This window comes from Alligator sinensis, unplaced genomic scaffold (genome assembly GCF_000455745.1).
Source record: "Alligator sinensis unplaced genomic scaffold, ASM45574v1 scaffold115_1, whole genome shotgun sequence".
NCBI lineage: Eukaryota > Metazoa > Chordata > Crocodylia > Alligatoridae > Alligator > Alligator sinensis.
Window position 1 is genome coordinate 260,383 of NW_005841895.1, and position 17,549 is coordinate 277,931.

Below are 17,549 nucleotides of genomic sequence, written 5' to 3' on the forward strand. Positions count from 1 at the left end.
CACCCTTAACTTATCCGATGCCCCCTCTATACATGATGCTAGTCCAAAGCCAAAAGGTTCACAATTTGCCATGTAGGTCATTGGGCTGGGCCCAGCAGAGTCAACAGTGTTCCAAGTCATAGTGACCCTGCAGATTGGCACTGATCAGTATCTGTGTACGTTCCAGATATCCCCCACAAAGGAACCATGTGCTAATTAACCGCACACTCACACTTGGAACTGGATGGTGTTGTCATGAGTCCTGGGATCCTCCAAAAATTTATATGCAGGTGAGGTGTAGGACGACCTGGCCCACCTCCACCTTGATTAGGTTGGGGGCCACACTAATCATATACAACCAGCCAAGAGAGGGACAGAGCCAGGAACAGGGATTCTGATTGAATTGTTTGGGGCCCTGTTTGGTGATATTTGCCAGACATTTAAGACTGGTGAAGAAACAGAAATCTTTTGAAATGGGAAAGATACAACTCAGGTGTAGGAGTGAAGAGGAAGTTGAAATGTATCCAGTGTAGTGGTTCACTATGACTTGGAAGAGTCAGCACTGAGAGGGACTGAACACAATGGGCATTACATCTTATCAAGACAGCCTGCACTGGCCTATGCCTTTTGGCTAAGATCAAGCACTTTTGGCCCCCAAAGGGAGAATGTAAAGGCTAGTTATAGTCTTCCTGGTACCAGCCTGGTATTGTAGTACCTCCATGCCTGGTGCTGCTTCCTGTAGAGGGTACCACCTGCACATTTTTTTAAGGGGAGAGCGGGGGAAGGTTTCCATCAGAATCTTGACCTTTTGGCTAAGATAAAGCATTTTTGGCTGGAAGTGGAGGGTGTCAGGGCTGACTCTGGCCCCCCTGGAGCCAGCCTGATATTCCAGTACCTCCAAGCCCAATGCCAGTTCTCTGTGGAGAGAACACCTGCCTGCCTTTTTTTTTTCAAAAAGGGCCCCCAAAAGAAAGAGATTCCCATCAGTATGTTTGTTTAATATTGTCCATGTGTTTTATAGTCATGCTCACTGTTGGCTGCATTTAATCAGCTTCATAGTTAGCTTCTCTTACAGAGCCCATGCTGCTTTTGGCAACAGTTTAATGATAAATGATGTGTTTAATGAGGTTTCCTTGTATGCAAATGTAAGATGATGGGCTTTAGGAAAAACTTGGTCAGTATTAAGCAATAAAGCTACAGTAACCAGAAATAAAAGAGAATAGATGTTGTAATGGATTTTTGTAGCCATAGATTATCCAATATACAAATACAGAGCCTGATCCAAGGAGACTTTCATGGACTTCAATGGGTTTTTCATAGACTTTCATAGACATCAGGGCTGGAAGGGACCTCGGAAGATCATCGAGTCCAGCCCCCCGCCCAAAGGGCAGGAAGTCAGCTGGGGTCATAGGATCCCAGCAAGATAAGCATCCAGTTTCATCTTGAAGGTGTTCAATGAAGGCGCTCGAACCACCTCCGGTGGCAGGCTGTTCCAGACCTTGGGGGCTCGGACAGTAAAGAAATTCTTCCTTATGTCCAGCCTGAAACGATCTTGAAGTAGTTTGTGACCATTCGACCTCGTCATCCCTTGGGGCGCTCTGGTGAACAAACGTTCCCCCAGATGCTGGTGGTCACCCCTGATAAACTTGTAGGTGGCCATCAGATCACCCCTGAGCCTGCGCTTTTTCAGGCTAAAGAGCCCCAGGGCTCTCAGCCTGTCATCTTAGGGTCTGCTTCCCTGACCTCTGATCATGCGCGTGGCTCTTCTCTGGACTCTCTCAAGCTTCTCCACATCCTTTTTGAATTGTGGAGCCCAAAACTGGACACAGTACTCCAGCTGCGGCCTCACTAAGGCCGAGTACAGGGGGAGAATGACGTCCCGGGATTTGCTTGAGAAGCATCTATGGATGAAAGCTTTTTCCCAAGGTGGAGAACCTTGCATTTATCGGCGTTGAACACCATCAGATTCTCGTCCGCCCACTTGCTGAGCCTTTCCAGGTCAGCCTGGATCACCCGCCTATCTTCTGGTGTGGATGCTTTGCCCCAAAGTTTGGTGTCATCGGCGAACTTGGCCAGTCCGCTTCTGATGATACCCCATATCTGATACCCCAGATATATATATCTGATTTTGATGATACCCCATATAATAAACCAGTCCGATAGTTGAGGACTGTATATACCATAGAATATTAACAACGTCTAGTTCTTATATAGTGCTTCTCCACAGTAAAAACAAGCAGGGCTACAGACAGAAGAGGTGACTCACTGAAGGTTATACAGGGCCAGGAACAGAACCCAGTGGGCAAGTCTACATGTGCAATTAACGTGTCTGAATTTTCTACACAGAAAATTCAGGCACATTAAACAGAGCCCCCGCATGCATCTGCACATGCACCTGTCAGGAGCAAATTTGCTCCCGACAGAAGCAGTTCAGTTTGGGGCTGCTCCACCCCTGCTCTCCCCCCTCCCTCCCCACCCCCACAGCAGCTAGGGGGAGCTCCAGCTTTGGACTGGCAGAGAGCACGGGGGCTGGTCTTGATCTCCACAGGGCTGGGAGAGCTGTCCTGGTTACCAATCAGCTGCCTCCCAGCCCCATGGAGTTCAGGACTGTCTCAATCTCCACGGGACTGAGAGGCAATGTCCTGCAAAGCTGGGACAGCTCACCCCACCCTATGGCCCCCTGCTGCCTAGGCTGACCAGAAGCAATTTGCTCCCAGTCAGCATCTACACATGTGCTTTGATACATTAGTTTAATGTGCTGGTATCTAGTACCTGTATCTACAAGTACTAGAAAATGGCACATTAGACTAATCTACCGGGCAGTAATTGCTGCACATGTGTAAACGGTGATGCTGCACTGCACATTAGATTAGTCTACTGCACACTAAAGCATCTCATGTACACCCAGTTTGATTAAGTCCCAGGCCAGTACTCTCACTTACTGCTTATAGACAATGAGTCTGACCCTCCACTTTACATCAACTTTGCACCACTATAATTGTACTGATGTCAACATTTTTCAAAAAACAGTCTCTTATTTTGAATGCCCAGCTTAAAGAAAACATTAGTCCAGTGCCTGTAAATGTAAATGACTGCTTTCAAGTACTTACCTGTGCCCGTTTTGATATAACTTCTTGTTAAGAACAGTGGGAGTTTTACACATTCTTCTTCCATTTGTTTTGAAGCCAGGCTTCTATCTATAGGGTTTTTTTCCTTATGTCACAGACAAGAAACTGACTTTCTAGAAAGCCTGGAACTACAGCTGTTTAGAAAACGTCTCTGCTCAAGATGTCAAATGTGATAAAATGCAAGCTGAAAACACCTGGAGACAGACTGTCATCTGTGATCTGTGCCAGAGACTACGTGTTACTTCTCCTGGGAGAGCAGCACCTTGGGCAAGGACATAAATGCTTTCAACAATAAGTCAGACACCACCCCCCAGTGGTGATTAAGTTTCTGACTAGTTAGGTGCATAAGAAAAGGTTTACATATATAGCCAAGGAGAACCTTTGCTCCTACATGTGAACAGAGACTAGAGTTGCCAACTCTGAAAATTTTGTTGTGCGTTTCACAATATTTGGCTGGTTTCTAGAAGTTCCAGCTTCGGGATGCAGTGCATTATGTAAGAACTTCCACTTTCCCTTTAAGAAAAAATAAAAAATAAAAAAAGCAAATTTCCTAGCTTTATACCCAAAGAGAAAAACTTGAAAATGTGACCTCTAAAGGCTCAAATCAGGTACCCAACATTATATTATTATTTGTTCATTATTTTCCAACAATCTTTTGATTTCAGAACTGTGACTCAACATTTTGGGATATTTGGGCTATGGTTGTGAGTAATGGGTATGTACATACATACATACACGTTTTGAACACTATTGCTTACACATAGCAAGAGACAGCAGTTCAACTACTTAAAACTGGCATAGCTCTATTGGCTTCAAATGTATACCAAGTGAGGATCTACTCCAAAAAAATTCACTTGCACAGAATGATCTGTGATTGATTTGTATCGCTTGTCTCAGTTCACACCAACTGTGATATCAAAAAATCCTTTAAAAAAACAAGAAAATTCAAAGTTAAAGTTTCCTGGTGACTATAATTCACTGTACTGAGCCTGAATATTGTAACTCTCATGATCCCCTGCTAAAGGGCTTTGGAACAATAAATGATCACTCGAGCAGCGAACTGATAACACACCAGTTTTGTAGTGGATAGGGTACTATATTCATGACTACCCACCACCCTGAAACACACGAGTGACTGGTGCCTCCTGAATCTGGGAGGGCACCTGCAGATGCCGCCAACAGCAGCGGCCTTGTCACGGGGGCACCAACTCTACCGACAGCATCAGTGTCGGCCGTCAGGGGCGGCACCAGCCCATCAGGTTGGGCACGTGGACCCCCTACCAGTTGCCTATGCTGAAACACTCTGCTGAGGAAGCATGCAGGTTGTAATTGAAGTCTGCCATACCAGATGCATTAAAAATAAAGCCAAGGCCTTGTGCTGTAAGAGTGGGACATGAATCTGTGTTTGTGTGCCTGGTGTGCAAACAGGTTGGCTCTGGCATATTCTCAGTTTACTCTGGATGAAAAGAGTGGAGTAGGCAAATGATGCTTAGCATTTACTTCGGAAGAAAGACTCTTCTCTGATGTAAATTTGCTACGGAGAAAGTTACTCAGGTGTATGTGTGTCTACTATCATTGTCAATCTCATTCTGGGGTAGCCATTTACTCAAGCTGGCTGGGACAAGGTGCTCCAGTACTACTCTGGGCAGGCAGCTTGGGAGAAGTGGTCGTGTGTTGCTCCTTACTCCAGAGTAAAATATATCACAGAGCAAAATCCAAGGGAAATTACTCTGGAGTAAATGTGTCAAGTGCCTACACTGTAAGCACATCTACACGTTCATTAATGCACCTTAGATGCTGTGTATTTAGAATAGGATTTCCTTAATAAAGTACTAACTAAATGCACAGTACCTAGAGTTACTGCGTAGTAGCACCAGAGCATGGTTATTTAGTGTCACTACTCATTAACCTAATAACTCTGGGCAGTAGGCTATTAGCATCATTTGTACTGTAACGCACTACTGCACAGTGTTATTAGGCTAATGCACAGTAAGTGCCTCATGTAGATGTGCACTGTAAGGAAATAAACTTTGGAAGGAATGGGCCAATGCATATTTTGAGAAATGCCCTCTCTAGGATGGCACCAGAAGCCTCCACTAAGTTGTAGATTCTATATTATAAAAATAATGTTGATTCTTCTTTTCTGCAAGTGGCCTGGAGCTGTGCTTTTCTAACCCCAAGGCTGTATTGAAGGTCTAGATGACAACTGTGGAGTTCCCATTGGATATAGCTTTCTTGTATTGTTATGTTAAGTCAATGTTATTTTTCCCATGCTGGTATAAATGTTGTCTTATTTTCCAATAGTATCATAATTTCTCCAGTGGACCCAGTCTATATTGATTCTAATGGAGCTCTGCTTTTTCCAGCCTCCTCACTTGCCAAAAGACTTCTCTCGCCAAAAGACCCGATGCAGTTTTACCTGTGTGACCCAGAGTTGCAGCAGCATGGCTCTGGACTGCATATCCTCATCTACTCCAAGCTCCTCTAGGTGCTTCTTGTAGCTCTCTAGCCAAGAGCTTTTATTTGCTTTGCAATTCAGTCTTTCTACCGACAGAAGTTTCCAGAGACGCTCCTTGATTCTGGCTACTTCCTTCTGTTCCACTTCACATAAAAAGCAGAAATTTGGTTACTCAATATGGGGGGACGGGGAGAAAGAGAGAAAAAAACTGCAACTGATCTGTTTTAGTAGCTCTTGGCTTAGTATGTGAGGATATAACTATAAAGCAAAGTGAAGATGTAACTGTAGACAGGTAAACATATTCATCCTGGTTTAAACCCAACCAGTACCCAACTAGTACACAGTCTGAAGATACAGGACTGCAGGCTTCAGCCTACACTAGAGACCCAAATGCATCCCCAGGGCATCTTGTATTTATTTGCCCTGTTTGTTAGCTTCTGCTGAAGCCCAAGCCACCACATTTGCCTATTGTGTTATCCTGTGCTAGAGAGACCCTGGACTAACAGGGCCTGTGTCTCTGGGCTACAATCACACCTTCGTACCCTGAGTGATAAGAACACAGAAAACTTAAAGCTTTCCCAATGGTGCCATCTACTGTCCATAAGTGCTCTTCCAGATCTGGTCCAATGTAAACACTAGGACGGTCTTGCTCAGAGATCACTTACAAACCATATGCTCAGTGTCTCTGTGCTTTCCAGAGCAATGCTCCTTCCCTTTGTCCTAAACAGTGAGTCTCCATAACTGTGGCAGAGGTGAAAAGCAAATTCTCAGAAGGCAACAAAGAAGGAAGAATTAGACCCCTCTGTCGTCAGACATACCATAGTCCATGGGTTGTGCCAAAAATTCTCATTTTTGGCCTTGCCTCTATTGGGAAAGTGAATTATATTTGGAAACACAGTTAATCAGCATGGTATTAAGCAAAGTTCCCTCTAAGGAGTAGCGGTCCATGAGTGTGGCGCTTCAGTCCGTGAGTGCGCCGCTTTGGTCCTGCCCCCTCCTTTTGGTGTGGCGTGAGACACTTACCGAAGGTCAGCTCCTCACTCCTCACCCAGGGCAGGCAGTGGGGGCTGCCTGGGGCCTGGTGCGGGCTCCACCGGCTCCAGGGAACTGCTCCAGTCCCCCACATCACCTCAGGGAGCGAGGAGGCACGTGGTGTCAGGGCTGGGGAGTGGAGCAGTTCCCTGGAGCTGGCAGAGCCTCACTCAGGGCAGGCAAAGGCAGGGATGAAGGCTGGGGCTGGCGTGGGCTCCGCTGGCTCCAGTCCTGATGCCACGTGTCTCCTCACTCCCCGAGGCGATGCGGGGTAGCGGAGCAGTTCCCCGGAGCCAGCGGAGGCTGCACCAGGGCCCAGGCCCTGTCCCCGCAAGGAACTTACCTTCAATACGTGTCCCACACCGTAGCCCAGCTCCTCTCCCAGCAGATGCACAGCCTTAAAAAGTTTGTGCACGGCAAAACTTTTACTTGCGCGCAGCCACGCACGTGCGCACCTTAGAGGGAACCTTGGTAATAAGTCCCATACAGTCATACTCAATACATTTCCTATTTGGAAAGCAAGCATTGACCACATCCAGCTAACACATTTCTTGACAAACCCTTATGCGAAGCTGATATGACCATGCTGATATTCCAGTGAGCCTGGCACTCACTTGGCCAGCAGGCAGCCCTAGCAAGCAGGTTCCATGAAAGTGACCTGTGGAGACTTAGCTGACTTTTGCCCCTTCCTGCAGGGGCCAGGATATATAGAGACAGCACAGCTCTCTCTGACCATGACACATGACACACCATGCCATGTTACAGGATTCGAAGTCTTTTCCCTTTTCCCATCCCATGTTCCACAGCAGCCGATACAGGGTCAGGGCAGATTCCTTCAGGTGGCACACAAGGGATGCACAACAGCAAGTCCCCAGATAGCAGGCAAGCAATGCAAGGAGGGCCTCAGCTAAAGTAAGTTGCCTTTACAATTGCCATGGGAGAATGGGGGTAGAAACTGATGTCTGGGTACAGAGGATCTAAACCATTCAGAGATTTATTGTTTAAAGACAATCATCTTTATATGCCATCTGAAAATCAACCAAAAGCCAGTAAAAAAAGAAATCAAACCACAAGCCAAAACCTCAGAGATACATGCAAAGGGAATATTATTTTAAATTAATCTGTATGTGCAGTTGCAGGAGCTGTGCCAATAAATTAGCTTTATCATGGCATGGGTTAACGTGCTCGACTACCTGGCCTTATAAGAATGACTCTCTCTCCCCCCCTACATACTAACCTGTGGTTAGCATAGAGCGGGCTGCTCTCATCAAAAACCGATCCAATTTATAGAATTCATTGTAGACTTCAGAAGAATGGGCTCGGTCTTTATCTTGAGAAGAAGGATCATCATAGTTTTCTTCTTCATTGCCATACAGTGTCAGATATCCAGCTCTGTTTAGGAGAAACAAGGACAATACATTTGTTTCAAAAAAGATAAAACAAATAAAAACCTGGTTCCACTAAGGTGCAAAGCAAAGCTTGTATTTGCCTGGCTTTTACCTAACAAGTTTAGTATTTTAATCTTAATATGTCATTAAAAAATTCTTTACCATATATTGCAAAACTTATAGGTCATGTGCAACAAAAATTATTTCTTAATATAGAGGGTAATAGTACAGTATAAGTGAAGTTTTGATATTTTATTTTACATCTGTTTTGCTTTGTTTTTCACAGATTTGTCATGTACACAAGTACAGATCCAGCTCCTGCTTTTGCATACAGGTCACTTCTACAGTCTATACATCTTAAAAGAACACTATCAAAGTGTTCCCATGGAGGATAGTTTCAGGCTAGACGTTAGGAAGCGCTATTTCACTGTCAGGGCGGCTAGGACCTGGAACCAACTTCCAAAAGAAGTGGTGCTGGCTCCTACCCTGGGGGCCTTTAAAAAAAAAGGCTGGAAGAACATCTGGCCGGGGTCGTTTGGCCCCCCAGTACTCTTTCCTGCCATGGCAGGGGGTCAGACTATATGATCTCCTCAGGTCCCTTCCGACCCTACCAACTATGAAACTATGAAAGTGCCCATGTCAAGTGCTGAGAAGTTAGGAACGAATAAGATTATAATACAATCTTTCATTGTAGAGTTATATGGTATTTTTTTCTGCATTTGGTGCACAGGATGGATGGTGCGCACCATGAGCAGCTGTTTAATATGTGCTTTATCCTTGTTGTACAAGGTGAATTATTTAGGTCAAAGGCCTGTCTCAAACTTAGGTAGCCAATTGGGCTAGCAGGGTTAAGGCTGATTGGGTTCCGCCACCAATAGAACAGAATGGAGTGATCTGGCTTGCATCACCTTACCCGTTACTGACTACTCCACCTACAAGCCTGAACAATTTGGTACCTATTTATAGCTTGGTTACCTCAGGGATGAATTTATAGCTTGGTTATCTCAGGTCTGTCAGGATGAATCTGGAGTGAGACTCAAACTCAAGCCTCTGGAGCTATAGTGAGACACAAACAGATCTTCTCCCAAGCCCCTTAGCATTTTACATGCTGCAGTAAAGAAATAAATAATGGAGCTTAGTGTGATATCCGAAGGCGAGGGACTTTAATGAAACTTTCACCTGAGCATTGTGCTGTAAGACAGATAGAACAAGCCTCCTTCTTGCCATTGCTGATTCTGGTCAGAAAGCAGAAGAGTCTTGAGGTTGAAGAACATTGCTTTTGTAAGGGATGAAAGGTTCTTGTTCTGCAGAGTCCTGCAGAGAAACAAGTTTGCAAAAAAGCCTTCATGTATAATTCTTACGATCAGTGTTTAGCAAGAGTCAAGTCCCACCTACATCACAGGCCCTATAACTCTGGTATCTGAACCTAGTCCACAAGCCCTGCTCAGACAAATATGCTCTGTGGAATGGGGAACCTGGGCAAAATATCTTTCCCACTGCAGCGCAGCATGCCCTTCAAGGCAACTCCTAGAGCAGCAATGGCAGTAGTAGCATGCAAGCCCTGATCTGGATTCTGTTCTGTCCCAGGGTAGAAAGGCAGCTGTAAAGATCAAAGCTAGGTTGGAAACTCCCCAGCTTTTAGGTGCATTTGGATTTGTTTTTTGAATGGAGGTAGAAGCTCCTGAGAAAGAATCAAATGCTGAACACTGAGGCCACATCCCCACGAGTGGGAACATGTGCTTCATTGCACCTCAGAAGTTTGAGGCACTGCAAAACACACACAGTACACACGAATAGGTTCTCCGTGTTGCATATTTGCAGCACAGAAGCAAAATTAGATAATGGGAAATCCCGTCACCTAAAAAGCACGGAGAAAAAAAAGTGGCATAGTACATGTGGCAGCAGCATGCACCGCCCAAAGCCTGAGCCTGGTCAGCCGGAGTCATTCTCCAGCTGGCAGCCAGGCTCCACATGCTCAGATCGCTACTGCTACAGTTTCAGGAGGTCCCCAGGACCACAGGTAAGGCTGCTGGGGCCAACCCAAGGGTTGACTTCACCCTCCCCTACCGCACCTGGGGCAATTTGCCATGCACCAGAGCATGTATGCATGGGCAGGGGTGTTTCTTGGGGATAACCAACTATGTGGTCCCAGGGAAACACACCTGCATGCTCATGGGGATGCTCCCTGAGATGCTATCTCTGTGGATTTATTTTGTGTCATTACTATCGTTCCTGTTTCAGCTAGAGGGGGTGGGGTGGTGCAGGTTCTATGGTGCACAGTTGGCAGCCCAGACGCTGCAAAATTCAAGGACACAATTGAAGTGCTCATGGTACAGTCTGTCAGATTCCAATGAACCTGTGAATTCTGTTAATACCTTGTCACAAGAACATGAAACAGGAAAAGTGACAGTCCAGTGAGTTGGACTTTACTGACTCATGAATTACCAAGAGAATTTAGGTAGCAATTTTCCATCCTTGGAGGTTTTTAAGACCTGGATAGACATAGCCTTGGCTGGGATGATCTAGTTGGAGGTGGTCCTGCTTTGAGCAGGGCACTGGATTAGATGTGACCTCCTGAGGTCTCTTCCATCCCTAATGTTTTATGATTTTATGAAAAATGACTGAGCCAGGGAAAGGTCAGTTTGCAAATGCGTTCACATTTGGGGCAAACCAGAGGTCAGATGAAAAATTTGATTGCAATGGTCTAAAATTTGCCATGGAGGCAAAGGGATTTCCACTGATGAGCTTCCAGTAGCCTGGAGTCTGGGCACTGCATTATGCTACTACCACTCTTGTTCCTTAAAAAGAACAGTCCTTCTGTGACAGCTGTTTTCATGCCACTGAAATGGTTTCCAAGGGACTGATTAGGTGTCATTTTCCTTGATGTATTCTGTCCACTTGGGACTTCCCCACACAAGACTGTCACACAGGACTGGAGAATACTGCAGCTCCAATCCTTTCAGGTGAAGTTGTGCTAATCTTTGGTAGCTGATTCAGTGCAATGTGCTGCTCATATTAACCCACCAGAGGAACACAGATGACCCTGTGAACCTTCTATTCTAGAAATTAGAATTAACATAATAAACATTATTAATATGCTAAAATAAACATAAGAGCATAGTAGAGAGCAGGGGTACCATAAAACTTCAGAGCTCTCAAGCTATGTGCAAATGTAATGGTACATAATAAAAAATCTGAAACGAGGCTCTATAATAGGGGCAGACAGTTATTTTGGCTGGAGTCTGCTTAACGAGTTTTGGTGAGCCTTGATGGCTGCCCTGCCCCCTGGTAACCATCTTGGTACCAAAAGTCCTACCTCTAACCCCTGATCTTTGCCACCAGAAGTCCCTCCCATTACCCAAAAGTACTCTTTTTGGGAGGAAGTGTGATGCTATCTTGAAACCAAAAAAACCCAAATCATTACTAAAAAATAAAACATCTACTATAACTTATTTTAATTTTATTTTAAAACATTTTTGGCCTGATTTATGGGTGCTTGCATAGTGTATCCAGTGGCAATTGCATAACAGCTTAAAATACAGTCCTGGTCTTGTATATTGTGTGTGGACGGCAAGGGGGTGTATGTGGGGAGATGTGGTTGGGAAGTGAGCGTGTGTGTGGTGGGGTGTGGGTGTGGGTATGGTGGGTGGGCATGGATGGTTGTGGGGTTATAGTGCATGGGGTGGGAGAGAGAGGGACAGAGAGACAGGGCCAGGCCACCAACTCTATTGCGTGTGGCTCTCGTGGACTGTATGCGAGCCTCACCTGATACAGCCAGGCAGACCCCATGCCTAGGCTCCAGGCTTCTGCCACCTCACCCTGGGTTCCTGCCAGCCCCAGGGCACTGGCATGGGCTCTGTGCTCCTGCTCACCACCACCAACCCCCGCTGCTTCCCTACTTTTCCTCCTGCACACCCACCTACCGCAGCTGCCACCGCTTCCCAGCTGCCACTCCTCCAGCCCACTGCCACTGCTTCCTATCACCCCCACTCCCCGCTACTCCCCCTACCTGACACCCACCACCGCTTCCCACACATCTCTTCCCCACCCACCCACCACTCTGGCTTCAGCCTGCCCTGGCCAGCACCACACGTTCCTGGCTGCATGGCCAGGATCACATGGCGTGGCATGGAACCAGCCCAGCCTGGCACAGGCCCTGCAGCATGGGCACATCAAAGTGGTTTCTCCTCCCCACTCCCTCCTGGCTAGGCCCTGCCAACTCCATGCCACGTGGCACGGCATGGATCCGGCCCAGCCTGAGTCCTGCAGCATGAGCTGATTGCAGTGGTTTCCCTCCTCCCGCGTCCACTCTTACCTGACTTTCCACTTGGAAGGAGGAAGTGCTGGGAACAGCCAAAGGGTCACCAGGCCAGAAGTCACAGAGGCTTCTGATTGAGGGCAGGGGGCAGGCTGGGGCCAGCCCGGGCAGGCCTTGCTGCTCAGTCACTGGGTCTAGCCGCCAGCTTCTCCTGGGTCCTGTTCCCACTGGCCCCTCATCATCTTTGACAGGCAGCCAAGTGCAGATAATAATTCATTCTCTAAATTTTTTAGGGACCCCACAGGCTGGAAAGAATGACCTGGCAGGCTGGATCTTCCCCATGGGCCACATTTTGCCAACCCCTGCTCTATAAGGTAAAACCAGCACCTCTAAACAATTGTCGCTCCATCAGTTTTTATACCTATATATTAGAGCAATGCTTTTCAACCTTTTTAGACTCAAGGCACCCCTTGGAAAATGCCAGCTCTTAGTTTTCACTTTTTTAACTACAGAAAAATAATAGAGCAGTTTTTCTGTTGCAAAGACCTCAGAAAGACAACAACTATGCATTTCTACTTGAAATCTCTGGGTTTATCGTGTGAATCATGTTTGCAAAACTAACAGTGTTAAAATTGCGTGGCACCCCATGGCACCCTTGAAAGGATCTCAAGATACTTCAGGTTGCCACGGCAACCTGATTGAGAATAAATAGAGGGTTATGTCTGACTAAGGACTGCTTCCCCAAACAACTTACATCTATCTTTAACAGAGTTTAAAACTTCTGTTGGCAAGAAAATAGTCAGAAGGGGTCACTCAACTCTTCTCAATTTCAAAGGAGCAAATTTAAATAAACTAAGGGAACTCATGAAGTTAACTGCACTGAGAACTTGAATGTGAAGGAGGCCTGGATTTTTTTTTAAGTCAAAGATTGAAAAAAACTATCTCAAGTAAGAAGAAAAAAAATTGTAGGAAAGATGCCAGATGTAGCTGGATGACTAACTACTCTTAAAAGGATATCTGGAACCAGCAACAAATGGAAGTAGTACTGATAAGCAAAGAAAGTACTGGTTTCAGATTATATCTTTGAGGTCAAGAAGGGAGTAAAATAAAAACGGCTAATGAACAAAGCTAAATTATACCTTGGAAAGGTTATTAAAACATATAGGTAAACAATCGTCAGATCTGTAAACCAAAAAAGAACATGGAAAAAACTGGGCCATTATGTATTTTGGGTGAGGCTCAGATAAAAAATAATTTGCTGTGGTCCAAAATCTAAATGAATACTTCACCTCAGTTTGCAATAAGGGAAATGAAGTTGAACAAAGGCAAGGCCAGACCAGCTAATGGGAAAGTAATTCCTACTACTGAGATGGAGGCAAAACTCAGAGAGCCAGAGAGCTTAATTCACTCACAATGGAGGAAGAAGGACCAGGTAAATCTCTGTCCCAGAATTCTAGAATTCTTGGGGGTGGAAGGGAAAGGGAAGGAAAACTGGCACATGAAAATGCTGGTCAAGTAATAAGTACTTATTAAAAGGCTATAAAATTGAGGACAGCACCAAACCTTAGAAAACAGTAAATATAGAATATATATCTAAAAATGAGAAAGAAGTGATCTGGAAGACCACCGGCCTATTTGTCAGATCTTAATAATATGCAAGGATTTAGAGCTAATGTTAAGATAAAAAGGAAAATTTTAAGGTAAAAGGAAGAATAGGGTTTACTAAACAGATTGTGCCAGATTAACAAGGATTTTTTTCTATTAAAAAGTGAATGATTTTCTATACAAAAGAAAAGTAGTAGATCTCATCTCTCTGGACTTTCATAAAGCTTTTGATATTGTGACACATGGTAAGTGTGCAAATGGAAGAAATTGAAGTAAATGAAAAAAGTATTAAGTAAATGAAAAAAATGGAATTAGTACAAGAATTGTAAAACAAATAAAGATTGGTTAAAGAGGGAAGATTCTGGAGAAAGGGGAAGGAAGTATCATCCTAGAAGGAGGTTATTAGTCTTGAGACTGTTCTTATTTAATGCCTTCATTAAGGACCTTAGGGCTAGGGACACACATTACACATAAATCAGTTTAGGTGATCAGAAACTGGTTTAAACCTGTAACAGAACAGACATTCGGTGCACATAAACCAGTTTGAAAATGGCTAAAACTGGTTTGAGATAAACCTGGTTGAATGTAGTATCAGACTTAACTGATTTGGGTCAAACTGGTTTATGCAATGTCTGTCCCAGGCCCCTTCCTTGTTTAAGTTTAATCAGAGTCCTCCAGCATCCCAGTTGTTCTGCAACCCTGGGTGGTGCTCTGCTCTCTCCTCCAGCCCAGCAGGGCTGCCCCACCCCTCTGCTCCCTGACTGCAGCTCCAGCAAAGACTGCACTTAGAAAGCATCTGCCTAGCTTCCTCCTGCTCCTCCCCTCCCTGTCATCACTCCTTGCTCAAGCAGAGATTCCCCCCTCCCCTCTGCCTTACACAGACACCTCTCACCATTAACTAGCATACCACATGTTGGATACTAGAGGTGAGTGAAGCGGACCATATTCAATTGTCCAATTCAGAGGACAGTGATTTGATTCGTTGATTCAGATCACTGTGCTGATCTGATTCAGCTGAATCTGAACATGAAGATTCAATTCTGATTCACAGAATCAGTGATTTGGCCATAGACACAGCTTTATATGTTTTTTCTATATACCTCGAGGTACCAGGTGTGGCTCAGGAGCACTGAGATGGTAGGGCAGATGGAGCATGTGGAGGGTGGGGGTGAGGGGTCCCTCACATGCTCCGCAGCAGACCCAGAAGTGCTTCTGGTCCACTTCCAGGTCTGTCACCAAGTGCACTGGGGACCCCCCCTGCACTCCTGTGGGACGCTCCATCCCCCCCACCATCTCAGCATTCACGAGCTGCCTGGTACCTTGAGGTATGTAGAAAAAACATAGAAAGCTGTGTCTATGTCCGAATCACCAAATCTCTCCGAACCAATTCGGAGGCTTCTGATTACATTCAGAGAGATTAATGGGTCTCCTGATTCAATTCAGGTTCAGAGATTTGGCCACTGAATCAGGCCAAATCTCCTCTATGAGAACTAATGAGACTGTCTGATGGGCTGATAAATGCTAAACAACTCTCTGTGTAACTCCCTGCTGTGTAACTCAATGCTCTGTTATCAACAGCAAGGGGGGAGGGACCTCTCCCTAATCAGAGCATCCTGCAGGGGCCTGGCCATGCCCCCCCCCCAGCTCAGCATTAGGGAAGGGAACGGAAGGGAGGGCTTCCAGCCTGAGCCACTGCAGGCATGTGCCTGCATTTCTTCAGTCCAGAGGGGATGTCTGTACAGTTACAAATTGGTTCAGCGTAGCCAAGCTAGACTAGCCTGCAAATATTGAATCATTTCAGGCTCAGGCTTTTTCAATGTTTGTCCCTAACCTAGCAGAAGAGGTAGGGCTGAGCTGATGAAATTTGCTGATGAGACAAAGTTAGGATTCTGTCTCCAAAGAGGAAGATCAGGATGTCATGGAGAAAGAAGTGAATCATCATTAATAGAAATAAAGTACTAGAAGTGGGATGAAATTCAAAGGGTTGTTGGTTGTAGCCATGTTGGTCTAAGGACATAGGCAGACAAGGTTCTGATAAAATTCAAATACATTCAGAGACCAACAAGACAAATTTTTTACAAGAGCTGAGACTTTAACCATTGAAAATGTTTAAGAAGGGGAAGAAGCAGGGTGTATGAATTGATCTTTAGACTGCTAGGAGCCACCAAAGGATGGGCTAGGAAAAAGGCAAGTATGATCATAGGATGCATCCAGAGAGTATTTCCAGGGGAGACAAAAATGTTAACTCCGTTACTCCAGAGCTTAGTGAGACCTCATTTGCAACACTGTACAGCTCCCATGCCGGCCACATAGTTTACATCAGTAAACAAAGGCCCCTGAAAAAAGCATGTTTGATGGGGCCCTGGAAGTGTGAGTGAAAGCAGGGAAAGATCATGTTTGTACTCCAGTGGCCTCATGAAAATGGGACAGGCTGTGGTTTGAACTTTTGGGGACATCCCTGCTTTGCCAGTAGTTCTATTACACTGAGACACAAGCAGCTGAAAAAGAAAGGTTTTTAATTGAACATAGGAAAGCTGGGAGCTTCTCTCCGAGTCCAGCCCTCTATTATCCCAAGTACCAAAGTCATAAAATACCTTCCATAAACTTATCGCATTTTAGTTTAAATGAAGTTGGGATTTTGGCCCCATTCCTCCTACTGGAAAGTTCTTCCAGAACTTTGTCCATATGGTGACTTACATTTAGACTAGACATTTTCATGGCCAGTTTGTACCTATTTGTTCTTCTGCCTATATTGTCCATTTAATTAAAGTAGCACTTTTTCATCCCTAGTACATTCCCCTACAGGTATACTTATAGGGAGCAAACATATCCTCTCTCAGCTTTCCCGTTGCTAAGCTAAATAATCAAGCTCTTTTTGTCTCATCCCTGGTCATGCCCTGGGAAGAAACATGGTATATGAATTGATCTTTAGACTGCTAGGAGCCACCAACAGGATGGGCCAGGAAAAAGGCAAGTATGAACCCCTTTTCTATGTTCAATGTAAAACCTTTCTTTTTCAGCTGCTTGTGTCTCAGTGTAACGGAACTACTGGCAAAGCAGGGATGTCCCAAAAAGTTCAAACCCCAGCCTGTCCCATTTTCATAAGGCCACTGGAGTATAAACATGATCTTTCCCTGCTTTCACTCACACTGCCAGGGCCCCATCAAATATACTCTTTTCAAGGGGCTTTGTTTATTGATGTAAACTATGTGGCCGGCATATTTATGTTCAGTCAGGTTGTTTTCCCCTCTTTTATTTAAAGGTTTTAAACATGCCTTACTGCCGTCACATAAATCTTAAAAGATTTGACGTAAAAAAGTGATCCCAGAGCAGACTAAAACAACAAAGCCCCCAGATCTGAGCTGCTTAATTTCTCTTTCCTATGAACTATAATTTTTTCAAGGTGATTTTTACAGACATCTGAATAACATTCATTGGGAGCACAGTATTGTAAAAGCCATCCCAAGTATTTCAGATTCTTAATGTCCAAATTTTGCTCTGCCTGTCCTGAGAGGGCTGGGACCTTTTGACGTGGTCTCCTAGGGAGGTTCAGGTACTGAATTGAGTAGTGGAGTTTACTTAGTCCTGCTCAGAGTAGCAGCAAAAGTGCACTTTTTTTGTTGCTGGCTAACTCTTTAACTGGATGAGGCCCAACTTCTAGATCCTTTAGGATGTGGTAACAGAGTAAGGGCCATTCCTGC

General features: G+C 45.1%; 1 protein-coding gene across 2 annotated transcripts in view; it reads right to left on the reverse strand.

Annotated features, from left to right (window-relative positions):
* Positions 1-17,549, reverse strand: part of PTGIS (prostaglandin I2 synthase) — a 53,670-nt gene that overhangs the window by 11,487 nt on the left and 24,634 nt on the right. For both annotated transcript variants that reach the window (XM_025197350.1, XM_025197349.1), the window contains exons 4-6: positions 9,165-9,299; positions 7,835-7,989; positions 5,527-5,708 (exon numbers count right to left, since the gene is read on the reverse strand). In XM_025197350.1, coding sequence (XP_025053135.1) covers positions 5,527-5,708; positions 7,835-7,989; positions 9,165-9,299 — 472 coding nt within the window. The remainder of the gene's footprint in view (positions 1-5,526; positions 5,709-7,834; positions 7,990-9,164; positions 9,300-17,549) is intronic.